Below are 14818 nucleotides of genomic sequence, written 5' to 3'. Positions count from 1 at the left end.
CTATCCTTAAAGATGATTTCACTCACTGCTCTGCCCCCTAACCTATACACAATAAATACTCATGCTTCTGGACATTCGGGGCCTTGCCTGACTCCGCTTATAGGTGGGGTGGCCCCCCTGAGCCCAGCTGCGTTTTCCTTGTACTTCTGTGTTCTGTCTCTTTATTTCTCGGATCTTGTGCCTCAGCACAGCATAAGGCTCACCCCACGACCCTGTGGGGCCCTCAGCCCTACAGGTTTCACCATATTGGCCAGGCTGCTCTCGAACTCCTGACCTCGTGATCTGCCTGCCTGGGGCCTCCCAAATTGCTGGGATTACCGTCTGAAAGATCAGTTTTAAAAATGAATATTTTGAAGTAATGAGAAAACGAGAGGATTTCTGCCATATGTCCTTTCTCCCAGTAAAACAGGATTAGAGATTCCCTTTACGGACAGTAAAATTGGGTAATTGTGACAGTCCCAAATTCTGTTGATTGATTCATCATCCTTCCTCCATCATACTCGTCTAAGGGCAGAGTGAACTTTCATCCTGAAGGCTCCGCGCTTAGTTTTCGCAGATCAATAATAGCTCACCCGGAATTTATCATCTTTTCTTCCCACTTCCTTGAAACCAGTCTAAATTCTTTCCAAATATCTTCTCAACGTAGTCTTCTTTGATGAAATTTACTATTTTGGATTCTAGACTTGGCTCTTACCAACTTAACTTTCGGTCAATAGTTTAAGGCCTCTGATTCAGGTTTTGCATTTGTCAGCTACCACTGAATGATAATTTAAATGAGTTCGTTTTCACGAGGATCAAATGAAACAATATCTGTGAAAACCTCTTACAAAGTTTCAGCAAATAGTGCTATGCAGTCACAGAGTTAACTAATTTTCAGTGTTAGGTAATTTTTAATAGCTTTCCGGAGAATTGGCGTCCGGCACACCAGTCTCGTTCCAAAATAATGCGGGCGGGGGCTGGGGGGCGCTCGTCTCGGATTGAGGCTACGTTTTTGGCTCCTTTTGTCTTTTTGGGTCATTAGAACTGTCATGGCGCCCTCAAGAAGAAGGCCTTCCCTGCGTCCAGCAGAACCATCTGGGGCACCTGGACCGGGAGGTGGAGTGGATAGAGAGACGAGCCCCAGCTGGGACAGAAAACACCCACCCCTGCAAGAGGTCTCGGCCGGTCGGGCGCAAGGGGAGGAGAGCGGGTGGAAGCCTACCCCAGCGGGCGCCCTGCGGAAGGGCCCCGCCCACCCAGCGCGTCTCCCAATGGAAACCTGCCGACGGTGCGGCACCGCCCATCTGTTGGTTGGGACGCCGCGAGGGCGGGGCCAGCAGTTCGGTTGCGCTGCGGAGCGCAGCTGTGAGGGAGTCGCTGTGATCCCGGGCCCCGGAACCCGAGCTGAAACTGAAGCGCAGGCTACGGGGCGCGGAGTCGGGAGGTGAGAGCCCAGGGAAATGAGGGCCCGAGGAGGGAGGGGCTCGCGAGAAGACAGAAGGATCGGCCTCTGAAGCCCGGGACGATGGGACCCGGGCGGGTGCTAAAGGCGGCCCTGTTCACTCAGTAGCCCAGGCCCGATCGGGCCCTGCCTGCTGGAGCCGAGGGGCCGCTTCGGCCCTGCAGTCTCTGCCTGGTCCTCCCCGGTCTACCCGGCGTGGCGGCGGCACCCCGGAATTCTGCGGGCGCAGGTCGGGAGGCCCTGGCGTTCGCTTGGAACTCTGGCTGCGAGAGGCGGGGCCCTGCGGGCGGGGGCGGGGGCGGGGGCGGCGGTGGGGGCGGCGGTCGCGGCCCGGCGGCCTGCGGAAGCGCGGCGGCCTGGCTAGGCCTGCTCGCGGGGCGGCGCGCCGACTGCGCGGGGGCGTGGCCTGCACCCCTGACTGCGCCGCCCTGCCGGCCTTTGATGAGGTGGCCGCCGCTCGCTCCCTGGGCCCCAGTCGGGTGCCCGCGCGGGCCGACTCTGCTGCCCTCCAGACGCCGGGCATGCGACTTGTTGGAGTGTGAAATTCTAGGGGCCGGGTTCCTCCCTCGAGCGGCTTCATTTCCGACTGGACAGTTCTGCGGGTCTCAGAGGCCCTTTGGTCCGCTCAGGGTGAGAAGAGCCAAAAGACCCCATCCCACGAGTTCTTGCAGAGGGGTTGACACGCAGAGGGGTTCTGTCCAATAAATGAAAGTCTCGGGGAAAAACTTTGCAGGGCCATCTGCATTACTCCGAAGGGAACACACTGCACCTCTCAGGGTGACTGGAGGCGGCCAGGCGATAGATTCCCCTTACGAGCATAAATGAGCTTTTCCGTGTCTGATCTCTTTTAAACCTCTCAGCGACTCTGAGGCAAAACTGGTGTCGCGGAGGTTTCTTCCTTCATCAATAGGAGGGGTGCTGGAGGATCTTGGGCACTGCTCTTGTTTCACTTGTGTTGAAAAAATTAGGACGGGACAAAAAGACACAAAAAATAATGGAGGGGATAAGCAAATTCCAAGGCCATCTATCACTGATGAAGGGTTGGTGTCTCCTGTTGTGCCCTACCGTGGGTTAGTTGTTTGTGTCCTAGGTCCAGAAGTTTCTTTGCAGTCCATTGGCTATAGCTTTCCTGTATTAGAATTCTGCTGTTTCCTATTGTAGTCTCGCTGGAAATTTTACTTAGTTCAGATTCTAGACGCATTCAGTGAATGTAGCTGCTCTAGGAAGTAACTGATAGTGTCTTCCATTTGCTTAGCTACTTTTCAGAAGGAACATGATCTCTAACAGAAGTTTTCTGATTACGAAAACAGGCAGATAGTAGCTTTCCTGGCTGGCTGAGTTAAATCTCTCTCCAGCGATCCTCCCACTTCAGCCTCCTAAGTAGCTGGGATTACAGGCATGAGCCAGCGCGCCTGGCAAATCTCTCTAGAATAAGCCAGGACCTAGAAAATAACATAGGGAAAGAATATCTTGCCAGATTTCCTCTGTAGTGCCTATTGCTCTTTGGTATTTTCTAGACTGTCTTCTAATAAAAGTCTTCTGAGTTGGGTTAAACATAGTGTAGATTGGGAGCAGAGATGGGCACAAATGGGCATCAGAGAGTTCTAAAATGTGAGCTTTTCAAAAATTGGTGTTGATTAGAGGCTTCTGGCATTCTGAAATGACTTAGAGGAGCAGATTTACTTTCCAGGATATCACTTTCTTTTTCTTTTTTCTTTCTTTTTTTTTTTGAGACATAGTCTCACTCTTTCACCCAGGCTGGAGTGCATTGGCGCCACCTGGCTCAATGCAACCTCTGCCTTCTAAGTTCAGGTGATTCTCATGCTTCAGCCTCCTGAATAAACTGGGATTACAGATGTGCACCACCATACCTGCTAATTTTTGTTGCCCAGGCTGGTCTCAAACTTCTGAGCTCACACAGTCGCCCCGCGACCACCTCCCAAAGTGCTGGGCTTACAGGCGTGAGCCAGCTTACCTGGCCCAGGGTATCATTTTCATACTTTAGAGCACTCTCTTGAGCCTAGCACACACAGGTTCCAACTCCTTCACAGATTTTGTTCTTAGAGACATGGAATAACATTAAGTGATTGTCTTGTGACTTTTTGTATAAGTTAATGGCATTTAACTCTTGAGAATTCCTTTTCTTCAGGTAGCCATGACCGTGAAAAAAATGTTATGCTTTATAATACTTTTTTGTATAAAAGTTGTACCTTGAATTATTTGTACTTGTAAGAAATAGCCTATATTAGATCTAGTGCCCCAGAGAATGGAAACTGCAGAGACTTTGAGCAGTGTGAATGAAATGAAAGCTGGAAGCTTAAAGTCTTAGGTTTGACTTGAATTTGTGGCTGCTTGAATGTGGGCATTTATTTTGTTCACTATTTTATCTCAAGTTCTTAGCCCAGTGCTTGGCCTACAATAAGTACTTAATAAATATTTGTCAAATGACTGAATGAAAAAAATGTTATTAACAATACCTATTTGTCACACTCACATCACAGGAAAGGTGAGGTCATCAGTGATGAAGTCACTAACAACTGCCAGTCACCTGCCCCAAAGGTAGTCTCACCATGGACTAGCAGGCTTGTTCTGTGTAGAGAAGGGATGAATAGCGAATGCCAAGATCAGTTCTAGCTGGATAAATTAGCCAAGAGTTTCAGCTGGAAAAGTTGACAGAGGGTGCTACAGGTCTAGCAAGGCTATCTCAGTGAAACATTTTGGAGTCTGGAGTTATCTGTTCTGAATAGCGCCCACATAGCTTAATTTTTTTTCTTTTTCTTTTTCTTTTTTTTTTTTTTTTTTGAGATGGAGTCTCACTGTTTCCCAAGCTGGAATGCAGTGGGATGATCTCAGCTCACTGTAACCTCTGCTTCCTGGGTTCAAGTGATTCTCCTGCCTCAGCCTCCCAAGTAGCTGGGACTACAGGAGTGTGCCACCACACCCAGCTAATTTTGATATTTTTAGTAGAGACAGGGTTTCACCATGTTGGCCAGGCTGGTCTCGAACTCCTGACCTCAGGTTATCCACTCGCCTTGGCCTCCCAAAGTGCTGAGATTACAGGCATGAGCCACCGTGCCTGGCCACACATAGCATAATTCTTGAGCACAGTACAAACAGGGGGTACTTGGGGATTCAAGGGAAGCCTATTGAATGAGTATTTGCCAAGAAGGAATGGAGCACCTTATTTTGCTGTTAATTTGGACCTTACTAAGTGGAGTTAGACTGCCGTAAATTTTGTGTTTGCCATTCCTGGGTGGGTCATCTTCAATTAAGATAGCTCCCCTTCTCTAGACTCGAGTTAGGAGAATAGTGTTTCAGTATTTAGGACTGATTCTGATTTTGGATTTAAAGGAAACAAAGAAAGTGTGTGTTTTCTATTTTTAAGGGCCGGGCGTGGTGGCTCAAGCCTATAATCCCAGCACTTTGGGAGGCTGAGGCGGGTGGATCACGAGGTCAAGAGATCGAGACCATCCTGGTCAACATGATGAAACCCCGTCTCTACTAAAAAAAAATACAAAAAATTAGCTGGGCATGGTGGCGCGTGCCTGTAATCCCAGCTACTCAGGAGGCTGAGGCAGGAGAATTGCCTGAGCCCAGGAGGCGGAGGTTGCGGTGAGCCGAGATCGCACCATTGCACTCCAGCCTGGGTAACAAGAGAGAAACTCCGTCTCAAAAAAAAAAAAAAATTGTGTAGAGACTGGGGTCTTGTTATGTTGTCCAGGCTGGTCTCAAATCCCTGGCCTGTTTTATTTTCTATTGAATTTGCAGATGAGGTTATCAGGATTATTAAAAAAATTTTTTTTGAGACAGGATCTCTCTCTGTTGCCTAGCCAATGGCATGATGATAGCTCACTGTAGCCTCAAACTCCTGGGCAATTAAGTGATCCTCCCATCTCAGCCTCCTGGGTAGCTGGGACTATAGCTGTGCACCACCTTGCCTCGCTAATTTTTAAATTATTTTGAAGAGACGGGGGTCTCACTTTGTTGCCCAGGCTGGTCTCAAACTCCTGGCCTCAAGTGAACCTCTTGCCTCAGCTTCTCAAAGTGCTGGGATTACAGGGGTGAGCCATTGTGCTCCGCTGGATTACTAAATTTTGTTGTTTTTTTTTTAAGATGGAGTCTTGCTCTGTCATCCAGGCTGGAGTGCAGTGGTGTGATCTCAGCTTACTGCAACCTCTGCCTCCCTGGTTCAAGTAATTCTCCTGCCTCAGTCTCTTGAATGACTGGGGCTACAGGCGTGCCCCACCAGACCCAGCTATTTTTACATTTTTAGTACAGACGGGGTTTTGCCATGTTGGCCAGGCTGGTCTTAAACTCCTGACCTCAGATGATCTGCCCACCTTGGCCTCCCAAAGTGCTAGGATGGCAGGCGTGAGTCATTAAGCCCAGCCTGGATTACTGAATCCTTATAGATGTATCCTGACTCTCTCTGCCTTCTCCCTCTGTACTTGCCTCAACCAATGCAGGTCTGAGTGTTTCTTCCAGCATGTCGGAGGGGGAGTCCCAGACAGTACTCAGCAGCAGCTCAGATCCAAAGGTAGAATCCTCATCTTCAGCTCCTGGAGTGACATCAGTGTCACCTCCTGTGACCTCCACAACCTCAGCGGCTTCCCCAGAGGAAGAAGAAGAAAGTGAAGATGAATCTGAGATTTTGGAAGAGTCACCCTGTGGGCGCTGGCAGAAGAGGCGAGAAGAGGTAAAGTGATGGTACAATCACTCTTGGGAGACTGAATTCTGGAGAGGTGAGAACTGGAAGAGCAAAGTCTTAAAAGAGGCCGACCAAACTTCAAAAGGTTGGGGACTAGGAGGAGATGATCATATGGAGTGTTAAAATGGAAGATTTGAGACGTAACTTTAATTCTCTTTCATACGCATTTCTTCTCAGGTGAATCAACGGAATGTACCAGGTATTGACAGTGCATACCTGGCCATGGATACAGAGGAAGGTGTAGAGGTTGTGTGGAATGAGGTACAGTTCTCTGAGCGCAAGAACTATAAGCTGCAGGAGGTAGGTGGTGAAAAGACGCAGCCTGGGTAATGTTGGAACACTGATGTTAAAGAGGAATTGCTGTTGGGAAGCTGCCTATGAAGAGTATGTTGGGGTTAGATCATTTCTGGGGAGGGATAGGGAATGGCTTCTCAGGATTATTACAGTGATTTGTGAACTCTGCTATTCCATTGTCTCCCTTGCTCTCAGGAAAAGGTTCGTGCTGTGTTTGATAATCTGATTCAGTTGGAGCATCTTAACATTGTTAAGTTTCACAAATACTGGGCTGACATTAAAGAGAACAAGGCCAGGGTAAGAATTTTTTCCCCATATTTCCTGAACTTAGTGAAAAGAGACTAGCTACATTTATTATTGTTTCTTTTACATTCAGAGATTAAAACAGGGTAGTTTTGAAACAGAACTGGAATCAGCTGCTATGGCAATGAGAGTAGGGCTTCAGTTGCCACCTATGCCTTTTGTGTGGCTATAGACTGGGCAGAAAATGAGTGAACTTTCGCTTCCTTCTTTCTGTAACTTTTATTGCTTAGTAGTTTTCATTGATTGCCCGATTTAGTCTAAGTAAGTAAAGCTAAGAACAAAAGGAGAGAAATTTTAATAAACTTTCAAATGTAATGTATGTTAGAAGGGAAGGGATCATAAGGCCTTTTAATGAGTGCTTTGCCTCCACAGGTCATTTTTATCACAGAATACATGTCATCTGGGAGTCTGAAGCAGTTTCTGAAGAAGACCAAAAAGAACCATAAGACTATGAATGAAAAGGTATAGAAGGAGAGCAGACAAACCTTTAGGGGGTTTAAAAATGATTATTTTAATAATGAAGCTGATCAGGAAGGGATGGAAAGAGCTAGTGGGAGAGAGTTAAGAGAGGGAATTACTGCTAATCCTTGGATCAAACTTCGTTCCAGGCATGGAAGCGCTGGTGCACACAAATCCTCTCTGCCCTAAGGTAAGTAGTACCTGGTTAGTTTCTTACCCATATTTCCTGATTTAGTTCCTTCAGACAGATTTCAGGGTACTACTCTTCTGTTCTTTTCTGCCTCTCCCTACTTTCTTTGAATCATATACTGTCAAGATGAGGCCCGCTATGGGTCTTTTAAAGGATATATGCTAATGCCCTAACCATGACACTTATCTCCTACCTCTTTCTCCTAGTGCTTATCTAGCTATTTAAATCATGAGGCATAATGGAGATTCAGAGTGTGGGGATTATCTTTATGGTGACCAGCAGGAGACCTGGCCCTTGCTCCTCTTAACCCTTGGGTTCCCCCTGCCCTTAATTTCCCAGTGGCCCCTCTAACAGCCCAGTGCCCCCACAGCTACCTGCACTCCTGTGACCCCCCCATCATCCATGGGAACCTGACCTGTGACACCATCTTCATCCAGCACAACGGACTCATCAAGATTGGCTCTGGTGAGGGGAGGGAGAGGTTCTGGGCAGGGGAGCCTCGGGAATTTGGGAACCATGGGGGTAAGATGAAAGGAATGGGGGATAACAGAGCAAAATTCTGAGGTGTGGGTTGGTGAGAAGAGAAAGGACTTTGCTACGGGTAATTCATAGGAGAGGCCAGTTAATTAGTGGAGAGGGATAGGGTATATAATCTTACACCTTTTTGAAGGGAAACTGGAGTTAATACAGAGATACTGATAGGAGGTTGGGAAAGGGCAAGAGATAGGTTTGAAGTCTGATTTGAGCCCTGGTGCCAGACCCTGCCAGAGGAGGTTCCAGGCTGTGCCTGCTGTGAGTGCTTTCATTTGCTGTGTATTTGTGTGCAGTGTACAACATTTCTGTGTGCTGTGTTTGTATATTTGTGTGTCCATTTGTCTGGGGCTTGGCTGCTCCATCGCTCACAACTTTTCTCTGTTTTCCTCCCTCCCGCTTACGGGCTGCTCTGTTCCCAACAGTCTTTCATAGGATTTTTGCTAATGGTGAGAGCTCCCTCTGCCCCTCTTGGGGCTCTGTTTGTGCTCCCTCTGCTCCCTTGGCGGCTGCCCAGTGCATGCAGTCGTGGGAGCAAACCCTCTTCCCCTATCTTCCCTGCCTAATTATGCCTGCTTAGCTTCTGCCCTGCCAGCCCTCCGCCTGCTTGTCCCTCCATAACCTGCTTGTTTCCTGTGGATTCTGCCTGGCTGGCCACTTACCTCCTGGATTCATGTTCCCCTTCATCATCAGGCTAGTTCCCCAGATCATACTGTGCTCCCATATTCTCTGTGACTTTTAGTCATTGTTTATGATCCAAATGAGTCCAAATTGGGCCTGGTCCTGGTTCCTCGTTCAGCCCTGTGGCAGGCATTGTTGAGGAATAAGGGGGTAGAACAGGAGTCTAAAAAGTTTTGGTGGATTAAAACTTAAAAGTGGAACTGATTAAAGGGTATTAGCTGTTTTTGAGTTTTATTCAGCAAAGGTGGGTAAGAAGGAGGCTACATCCTGGGTTGTATGTTAATACTTCTTATCCTTCTTTATCCTATCCAAGTTCCTGAGGTCTCCAATTCTCCCAGATTAGGAATGGCTGCCATTCCTAAAACCAAAACTAAAAGTAAAACTAAAAGCCATTCCTAAAACTAAAACCAAATGTTTTCATGTGAACAGGGATTAGATGTACCTGGGATTTAGGGAAGGTGAACGGGACACAAGTGAAAGTTTTTCCTTAGGCTACATTGCTCCTAGACTGGCCTGAAGCCCCTGTATATCTGTTAATTTAGTCTGGTGCTTTTGTTGCTCCTGAATTAGGGACATTATATGAGAAGCAGTAAGCCTGAGAAAAGGGAGGTAGGTGGTATCCATGTGTGGTCTGTAGTTCAGGACGGGAAAGGGGATACGTTTGTACCTATTGAGGTTCATCAGAAAGGAGACTTTAGGAGAGAATTTGGCTTTTGGGTCCTCTCTCTGGAGTGAGACTATTATTCGTTGATGGTGGTCAGATTGTGGGTGTCTCCCCTACTCCCAGTGGCTCCTGACACTATCAACAATCACGTGAAGACTTGTCGAGAAGAGCAGAAGAATCTACATTTCTTTGCACCAGAGTATGGAGGTGAGCCTTCCTGGTTTCTCTGCCCTGCCCTCATCCCCCTGGTTTTGCATCTTATAACTTGAGGTACAGAGGCAATATAACTGAAACTTCTAGTTCTTCTCTACCAGCATACAAATTCTTTTTCTTTTTCTTTTCCTAAGGCATTCCTGCCAACCCCAGCCCCCAATCCTCTGATTAAACAAAGCCTTCTCTGTTTTCCCTAGAAGTCACTAATGTGACAACAGCAGTGGACATCTACTCCTTCGGCATGTGTGCACTGGAGGTGAGGAGACTGGAGGGGAGGGACCCTTCTCATTTGATAAGGGGTCAAATGAGAATATGGAAGAGGAAATGGAGGGGGGATAAGCAAGGTGCTAACTTGGAGGGAGTGATTGTGAGAGCACTGAAGTTCTTAGGTGTCTACTTTTTTTTATTCCTCTCCTTGAAGATGGCAGTGCTGGAGATTCAGGGCAATGGAGAGTCCTCATATGTGCCACAGGAAGCCATCAGCAGTGCCATCCAGCTTCTAGAAGACCCATTACAGAGGGTAAGGATCTTCAGGATCACTCCCTCCTCAACTGACTTTCAAATGTCTTCTGGTTTTTCTTCCTTTGTACCTACTGGGCATATCCTCCTAAGAGCTAGAGGATATAAAACAGAACAAGCAAAATCTGTAAACATTTCCTTAAGAGGTGCCTACCATGTTTTCGCATACATACACATAGGTTAGGGGGTTAAGATGGATGATTATTGGGGTTAAACGTTGTGTGTTGGCTGGGCACGGTGGCTCACACCTGTAATCCCAGCACTTTGAGAGGCCGAGGTGGGCGGCTCACTTGAGTTCAGGAGTTTGAGACCAGCCTGGCCAACATGGTGAAACCCTGTCTCTACTTTTTAGTATTTTTATACCAAAATTAGCTGGGCATGGTGGTGCATGCCTGTAGTCCCACCTACTCAGGAGGCTGAGGCAAGAGAAACGCTTGAACCTGGGAGGTGGAGGTTGCATTGAGCCAAGAGAGTGAGACTATCTTAAAAAAAAGAAAAAGAGGCCGGGCGCAGCGGCTCATGCCTGTAATTCCAGCACTTTGGGAGGCCGAGGCAGGCAGATCACACAGTCAAGATATCGAGACCATCCCGGCCAACATGGTGAAACCCCATCTCTACTAAAAATACAAAATTTAGCTGGGTGTGGTGGCACGTGCCTGTAGTTGCAGCTACTTGGGAGGCTGAGGCAGGAGAATTGTTTGAACCCAGGAGGCAGAGGTTGCTGTGAGCTGAGATCGCAAGACTGCATTCCAGCCTGGTGATGGAGCAAGACTCTGTCTACAAAAAAAAAAAAAAAAAGTGTGTTAATTTAAATGTGTCTACATGGAGGTAAATTAATTTGATGGTCATCTCAGGCAATTGCTGTATATTCTCAGCCATTTTTTTTCTTTCAGACAGCCATTTAGAGAGAGAAAGAGAGAGATTTTTTAATTTTCTTTGAGATGGAGTCTTGCTCTGTCACCCAGGCTGAAGTGCAATGGCGTGATCTTCGCTCACTGCAACCTCTGCCTCCTGGGTTTAAGAGATTCTCCTGCTTCAGCCTCCCAAGTAGCTGGGATTTTAGGCGCATGCCACCATGGCGGGCTAATTTTTGTATTTTTAGTACAGATGGGGTTTCACTGTGTTGGCCAGGCTGGTCTCAAACTCCTGACCTCATGATCCAACCGCCTCAGCCTCCCAAAATGCTGGGATTACAGGTGTGAGCCACACACCTGTAATTTTTTTATTTTTATATTTTTAAGCAAATCAATCAATTTAAATTAAACCAGTTGTTTAATTTATATTTATATTTATATAGTTAGGGATAGCACCCAGAAATAATGAGCTAAGATTTGAAAGACATAAGGTTATGAATCAGCAGATAAGAGTATAGTAAGTAAAGCCTGACAGGAAAGTCCAAACAAGAACAGTTTGTAACTCATTAGATAAGTATAATAGGGAACAGAGGAGAAAAGAAGGAAGACTGGTGGGAAGTCAGGAGGATAGTATGGAATAAGTTTCTAGTTCAACATTGAGGTGGAGTATTCAAGTGAAAGATTAGGTATGTAACCTTGTTAGCCTTCAAGGTTGAAAGCAGGTTAATTGTCATGGGATGTACAGAAGGCAGAAAAGGAGGCAGAGGTGAGGCACAGTGGCTCATACTTGTAATCTCAGAACTTTGGGAGGCTGAGCTGGGAGGATCACTTGAGCTCAGGAGTTTGAGACTAGCCCAGATAACATGACAAAACATTTCTATGAAAAAACAAAAACATAAAAATAATCTGGGTGTGGTGGCACATGCCTATGGTCCCAGCTACTCTGGAAGTTGAAGGGAGGGTTGCTTGAGCCCAGGAGGTTGAGGCAGCAGTGAGCTGTGATTGTGCCATTATACTCCAGCCTGGGTGACACAGCAAGACCCTGTCTCAGAAAAAAGAAAGAAAATAAAGCAGAATGGTTACAGGAATCCTGGGAAATTCAGTGAATTCAGTGATTGTGGACAAAGGAAATGGTGAATATTGATCACAGTGGGTAAGTGTGGGAAGAGATAAGCTAAAAATGTGGCAAGATTTAGAAAAGAAGATAGGCAATGAGTTGGCTAATAAAGCAGAGAGGTAAAAGAAATAAGGAAAAAAGAAGGAAAAAGAAAATGTAAACATTAAATAAAAAAAGAAAGTTTGTGGTTGGAGAGCAGATAAATGACTAAAACCAGAAAGGCAGTGGATGTATCTTTCATATACCTTACAGTTTTTGAAGCCCATTCAGGTGCGTTTGTCAATATATTGTATTCTCAGTAAGTGCCAAGCCCCTGCTATGTACAAAGCCTTGTGCTAAGTAGAATGAGAGCTATAAAGATGAATACATTGCGGGGCTTGCCAGATGCCTACTCCAGTTCCTTATTTTCTTTTCTAGGAGTTCATTCAAAAGTGCCTGCAGTCTGAGCCTGCTCGCAGACCAACAGCCAGAGAACTTCTGTTCCACCCAGCATTGTTTGAAGTGCCCTCACTCAAACTCCTTGCTGCCCATTGCATTGTGGGACACCAACGTGAGTCCTACTGGCCCTACAGGGAATATTCTTCCAATCTGGAGCCCTGTAACTATCACTGGCATGCTTGCTTTCCTCTTCTATTTCCAAAGGGATTCTTTTTTTTTTTGAGAAAGAGTCTCACTCTGTCTCCCAGGCTGGAGTGTGCAATGGTGCGCTCTTGGCTCACTGCAACCTCCGCCTCCTGGGTTCAAGCAATTCTTGTGCCTCATCCTCCCGAATAACTGGAATTACAGGCATGTGCCACCATGCCTGGCTAAGTTTTGTATTTTTAGTAGAGATGGGGCTTTGCCATGTTGGCCAGGCTGGTCTTGAACTCCTGGCATCAAATGATCTGTCTGCCTCAGCTTCCCAAAGTGCTAGGATTACAGGCATGAGCTACCATGCCCTGCCTCCAAAGGGATTCTTTACCCCTTTACATTTAATATGACTATTCCTCCATAACATCCCACTCCATCATGCCCTCCAGACATGATCCCAGAGAATGCTCTGGAGGAGATCACCAAAAACATGGATACCAGTGCTGTACTGGCTGAAATCCCTGCAGGACCAGGAAGAGAACCAGTTCAGACTTTGTGAGTAACTGAGATGGTCTGAAAAGGGCAGATTGGTGACTACCACTCTTGAGGTTCTGTTCATTCTCTGGGAATGGTTGAATTTGCTTTTTTGCTTGTTTCCTTCTTTCCATCTCCTTTCTCTTTTCTCCTCCAGGTACTCTCAGTCACCAGCTCTGGAATTAGATAAATTCCTTGAAGATGTAAGGTGAGAGCAGAGTGAGAAGACAGGCTTTCTTGAGGAAGCAGGCAGTGTTGGGTATCCTAAGACATTCACAGAGCTCATGTGATCTGTTTTCATCTCTCTCCAGGAATGGTATCTATCCTCTGACAGCCTTTGGGCTACCTCGGCCCCAGCAGCCACAGCAGGAGGAGGTGACATCACCTGTCGTGCCCCCCTCTGTCAAGACTCCAACACCTGAACCAGCTGAGGTGGAGACTCGCAAGGTGGGAGCTGTGGTGGAAGGGAGAGAGGACATCACAAATAAGGCTCTATCCTTTAGAGAAAATGCTCCCTAGCAGCCATGTGCTATGGGCTGGAAAGGCGTCTAGGTATTGGGTTTTTTATGGACAGGTCTCTAGAGTGACCCTCTCTGTCCTCCTTCCCTAGGTGGTGCTGATGCAGTGCAACATTGAATCGGTGGAGGAGGGAGTCAAACACCATGTAAGGCTCAGGGCTAGGGTTACGCAGGGCTGATGGCTAGAGGGTAGGGAGGAGTCTCATTTTCTGACTGTCCTATTCTCCAGCTGACGCTTCTGCTGAAGCTGGAGGACAAACTGAACCGGCACCTGAGCTGTGACCTGATGCCAAGTGAGTCTCTCCTTTCCCTCAGAGGATGGAGAGTCTGTGAGCCTTATCTTTGAGGGACATATTCAGGAGTGGGGAAGGCGACAAGGCAGTAACACATTGACTCACAAAGAATGGCTATCTTAGCCCCTACAACAGTGGGTGGATCTGACAGTTTAGCCCTAGTGGTGCTGTGTGAAGGGCCCCAGGTCCCTCAGTCCTGTACTGTACTCACCCCCTCCTGTTTCTCTGTTAGATGAGAACATCCCCGAGTTGGCAGCTGAGCTGGTGCAGCTGGGCTTCATTAGTGAGGTGAGATTTCTGCCTTCATCTGACCTGGCTGCCCCAGTGCCTTCTCTTCTCTCAGCCCCTGTCTCACTGAGCTCTTCTCCCCCAGGCTGACCAGAGCCGGCTGACTTCTCTGCTAGAGGAGACCCTGAACAAGTTCAATTTTGCCAGGAACAACACCCTCAACTCAGCCGCTGTCACCGTCTCCTCTTAGAGCTCACTCGGGCCAGGCCCTGATCTGCGCTGTGGCTGTCCCTGGACATGCTGCAGCCCTCCTGTCCCTTCCCCTCAGTCAGTATTACCCTGTGAAGCCCCTTCCCTCCTTTATTATTCAGGAGGGCTGGGGGGGCTCCCTGGTTCTGAGCATCATCCTACCCCTCCCTTCTCTTCCTCCCCTCTGCACTTTGTTTACTTGTTTTGCACAGACATGGGCCTGGGCCTTCTCAGCAGCCGCCTTCTAGTTGGGGGCTAGTCGCTGATCTGCCGGCTCCCGCCCAGCCTGTGTGGGAAGGAGGCCCATGGGCACTGAGGGAGCCGAATTCTACAATCCCGCTGGGGCGGCCAGGCGGGAGAGAAAGGTGGTGCTGCAGTGGTGGCCCTGGGGGGCCATTCGATTCGCCTCAGTTGCTGCTGTAATAAAAGTCTACTTTTTGCTAAAAGCGTCG

At 47.6% G+C, this 14818-nt stretch overlaps 1 protein-coding gene and 1 long non-coding RNA gene across 8 annotated transcripts; one reads left to right on the top strand and one right to left on the bottom strand.

Moving 5' to 3' along the window:
- Positions 1 to 1322: 1322 nt before the first annotated feature.
- Positions 1323 to 14812, top strand: NRBP1 (nuclear receptor binding protein 1). Of its 6 annotated transcripts, none has more exons than XM_008980971.5 (19): positions 1323 to 1423; positions 5908 to 6137; positions 6327 to 6449; positions 6639 to 6740; positions 7119 to 7208; positions 7355 to 7395; positions 7766 to 7860; positions 8352 to 8375; positions 9395 to 9478; positions 9682 to 9740; positions 9906 to 10004; positions 12392 to 12524; positions 12994 to 13099; positions 13236 to 13286; positions 13390 to 13525; positions 13689 to 13742; positions 13826 to 13889; positions 14122 to 14177; positions 14263 to 14812. In XM_008980971.5, the coding sequence occupies exons 2-19, from the start codon at positions 5928 to 5930 to the stop codon at positions 14365 to 14367; spliced, it is 1632 nt and encodes a 543-aa protein (XP_008979219.1). In that variant the 5' UTR covers positions 1323 to 1423; positions 5908 to 5927; the 3' UTR covers positions 14368 to 14812. The 6 variants fall into 6 exon arrangements, with proteins under 6 accessions (XP_008979219.1, XP_002757980.2, XP_078205762.1 ...); XM_035273519.3 differs by lacking the exon at positions 1323 to 1423 and adding an exon at positions 1885 to 2071; XM_002757934.7 differs by lacking the exon at positions 8352 to 8375.
- Positions 9867 to 14264, bottom strand: LOC118147471 (uncharacterized). 2 transcript variants are annotated; one of them, XR_013526717.1, is made up of 3 exons: positions 14101 to 14264; positions 10660 to 10780; positions 9867 to 10098 (listed from the first exon to the last, which is right to left on the bottom strand). It is a non-coding gene; the product is annotated as an uncharacterized LOC118147471 (long non-coding RNA). The 2 variants fall into 2 exon arrangements; XR_013526716.1 differs by lacking the exon at positions 14101 to 14264 and adding an exon at positions 12220 to 12347.
- Positions 14813 to 14818: the final 6 nt, after the last annotated feature.

This window comes from Callithrix jacchus, chromosome 14, assembly GCF_049354715.1.
Source record: "Callithrix jacchus isolate 240 chromosome 14, calJac240_pri, whole genome shotgun sequence".
NCBI classification, from domain to species: domain Eukaryota; kingdom Metazoa; phylum Chordata; class Mammalia; order Primates; family Cebidae; genus Callithrix; species Callithrix jacchus.
The sequence above is the reverse complement of the archived record's forward strand: the minus strand, read 5'-3'. Positions and strand labels throughout refer to the sequence as shown.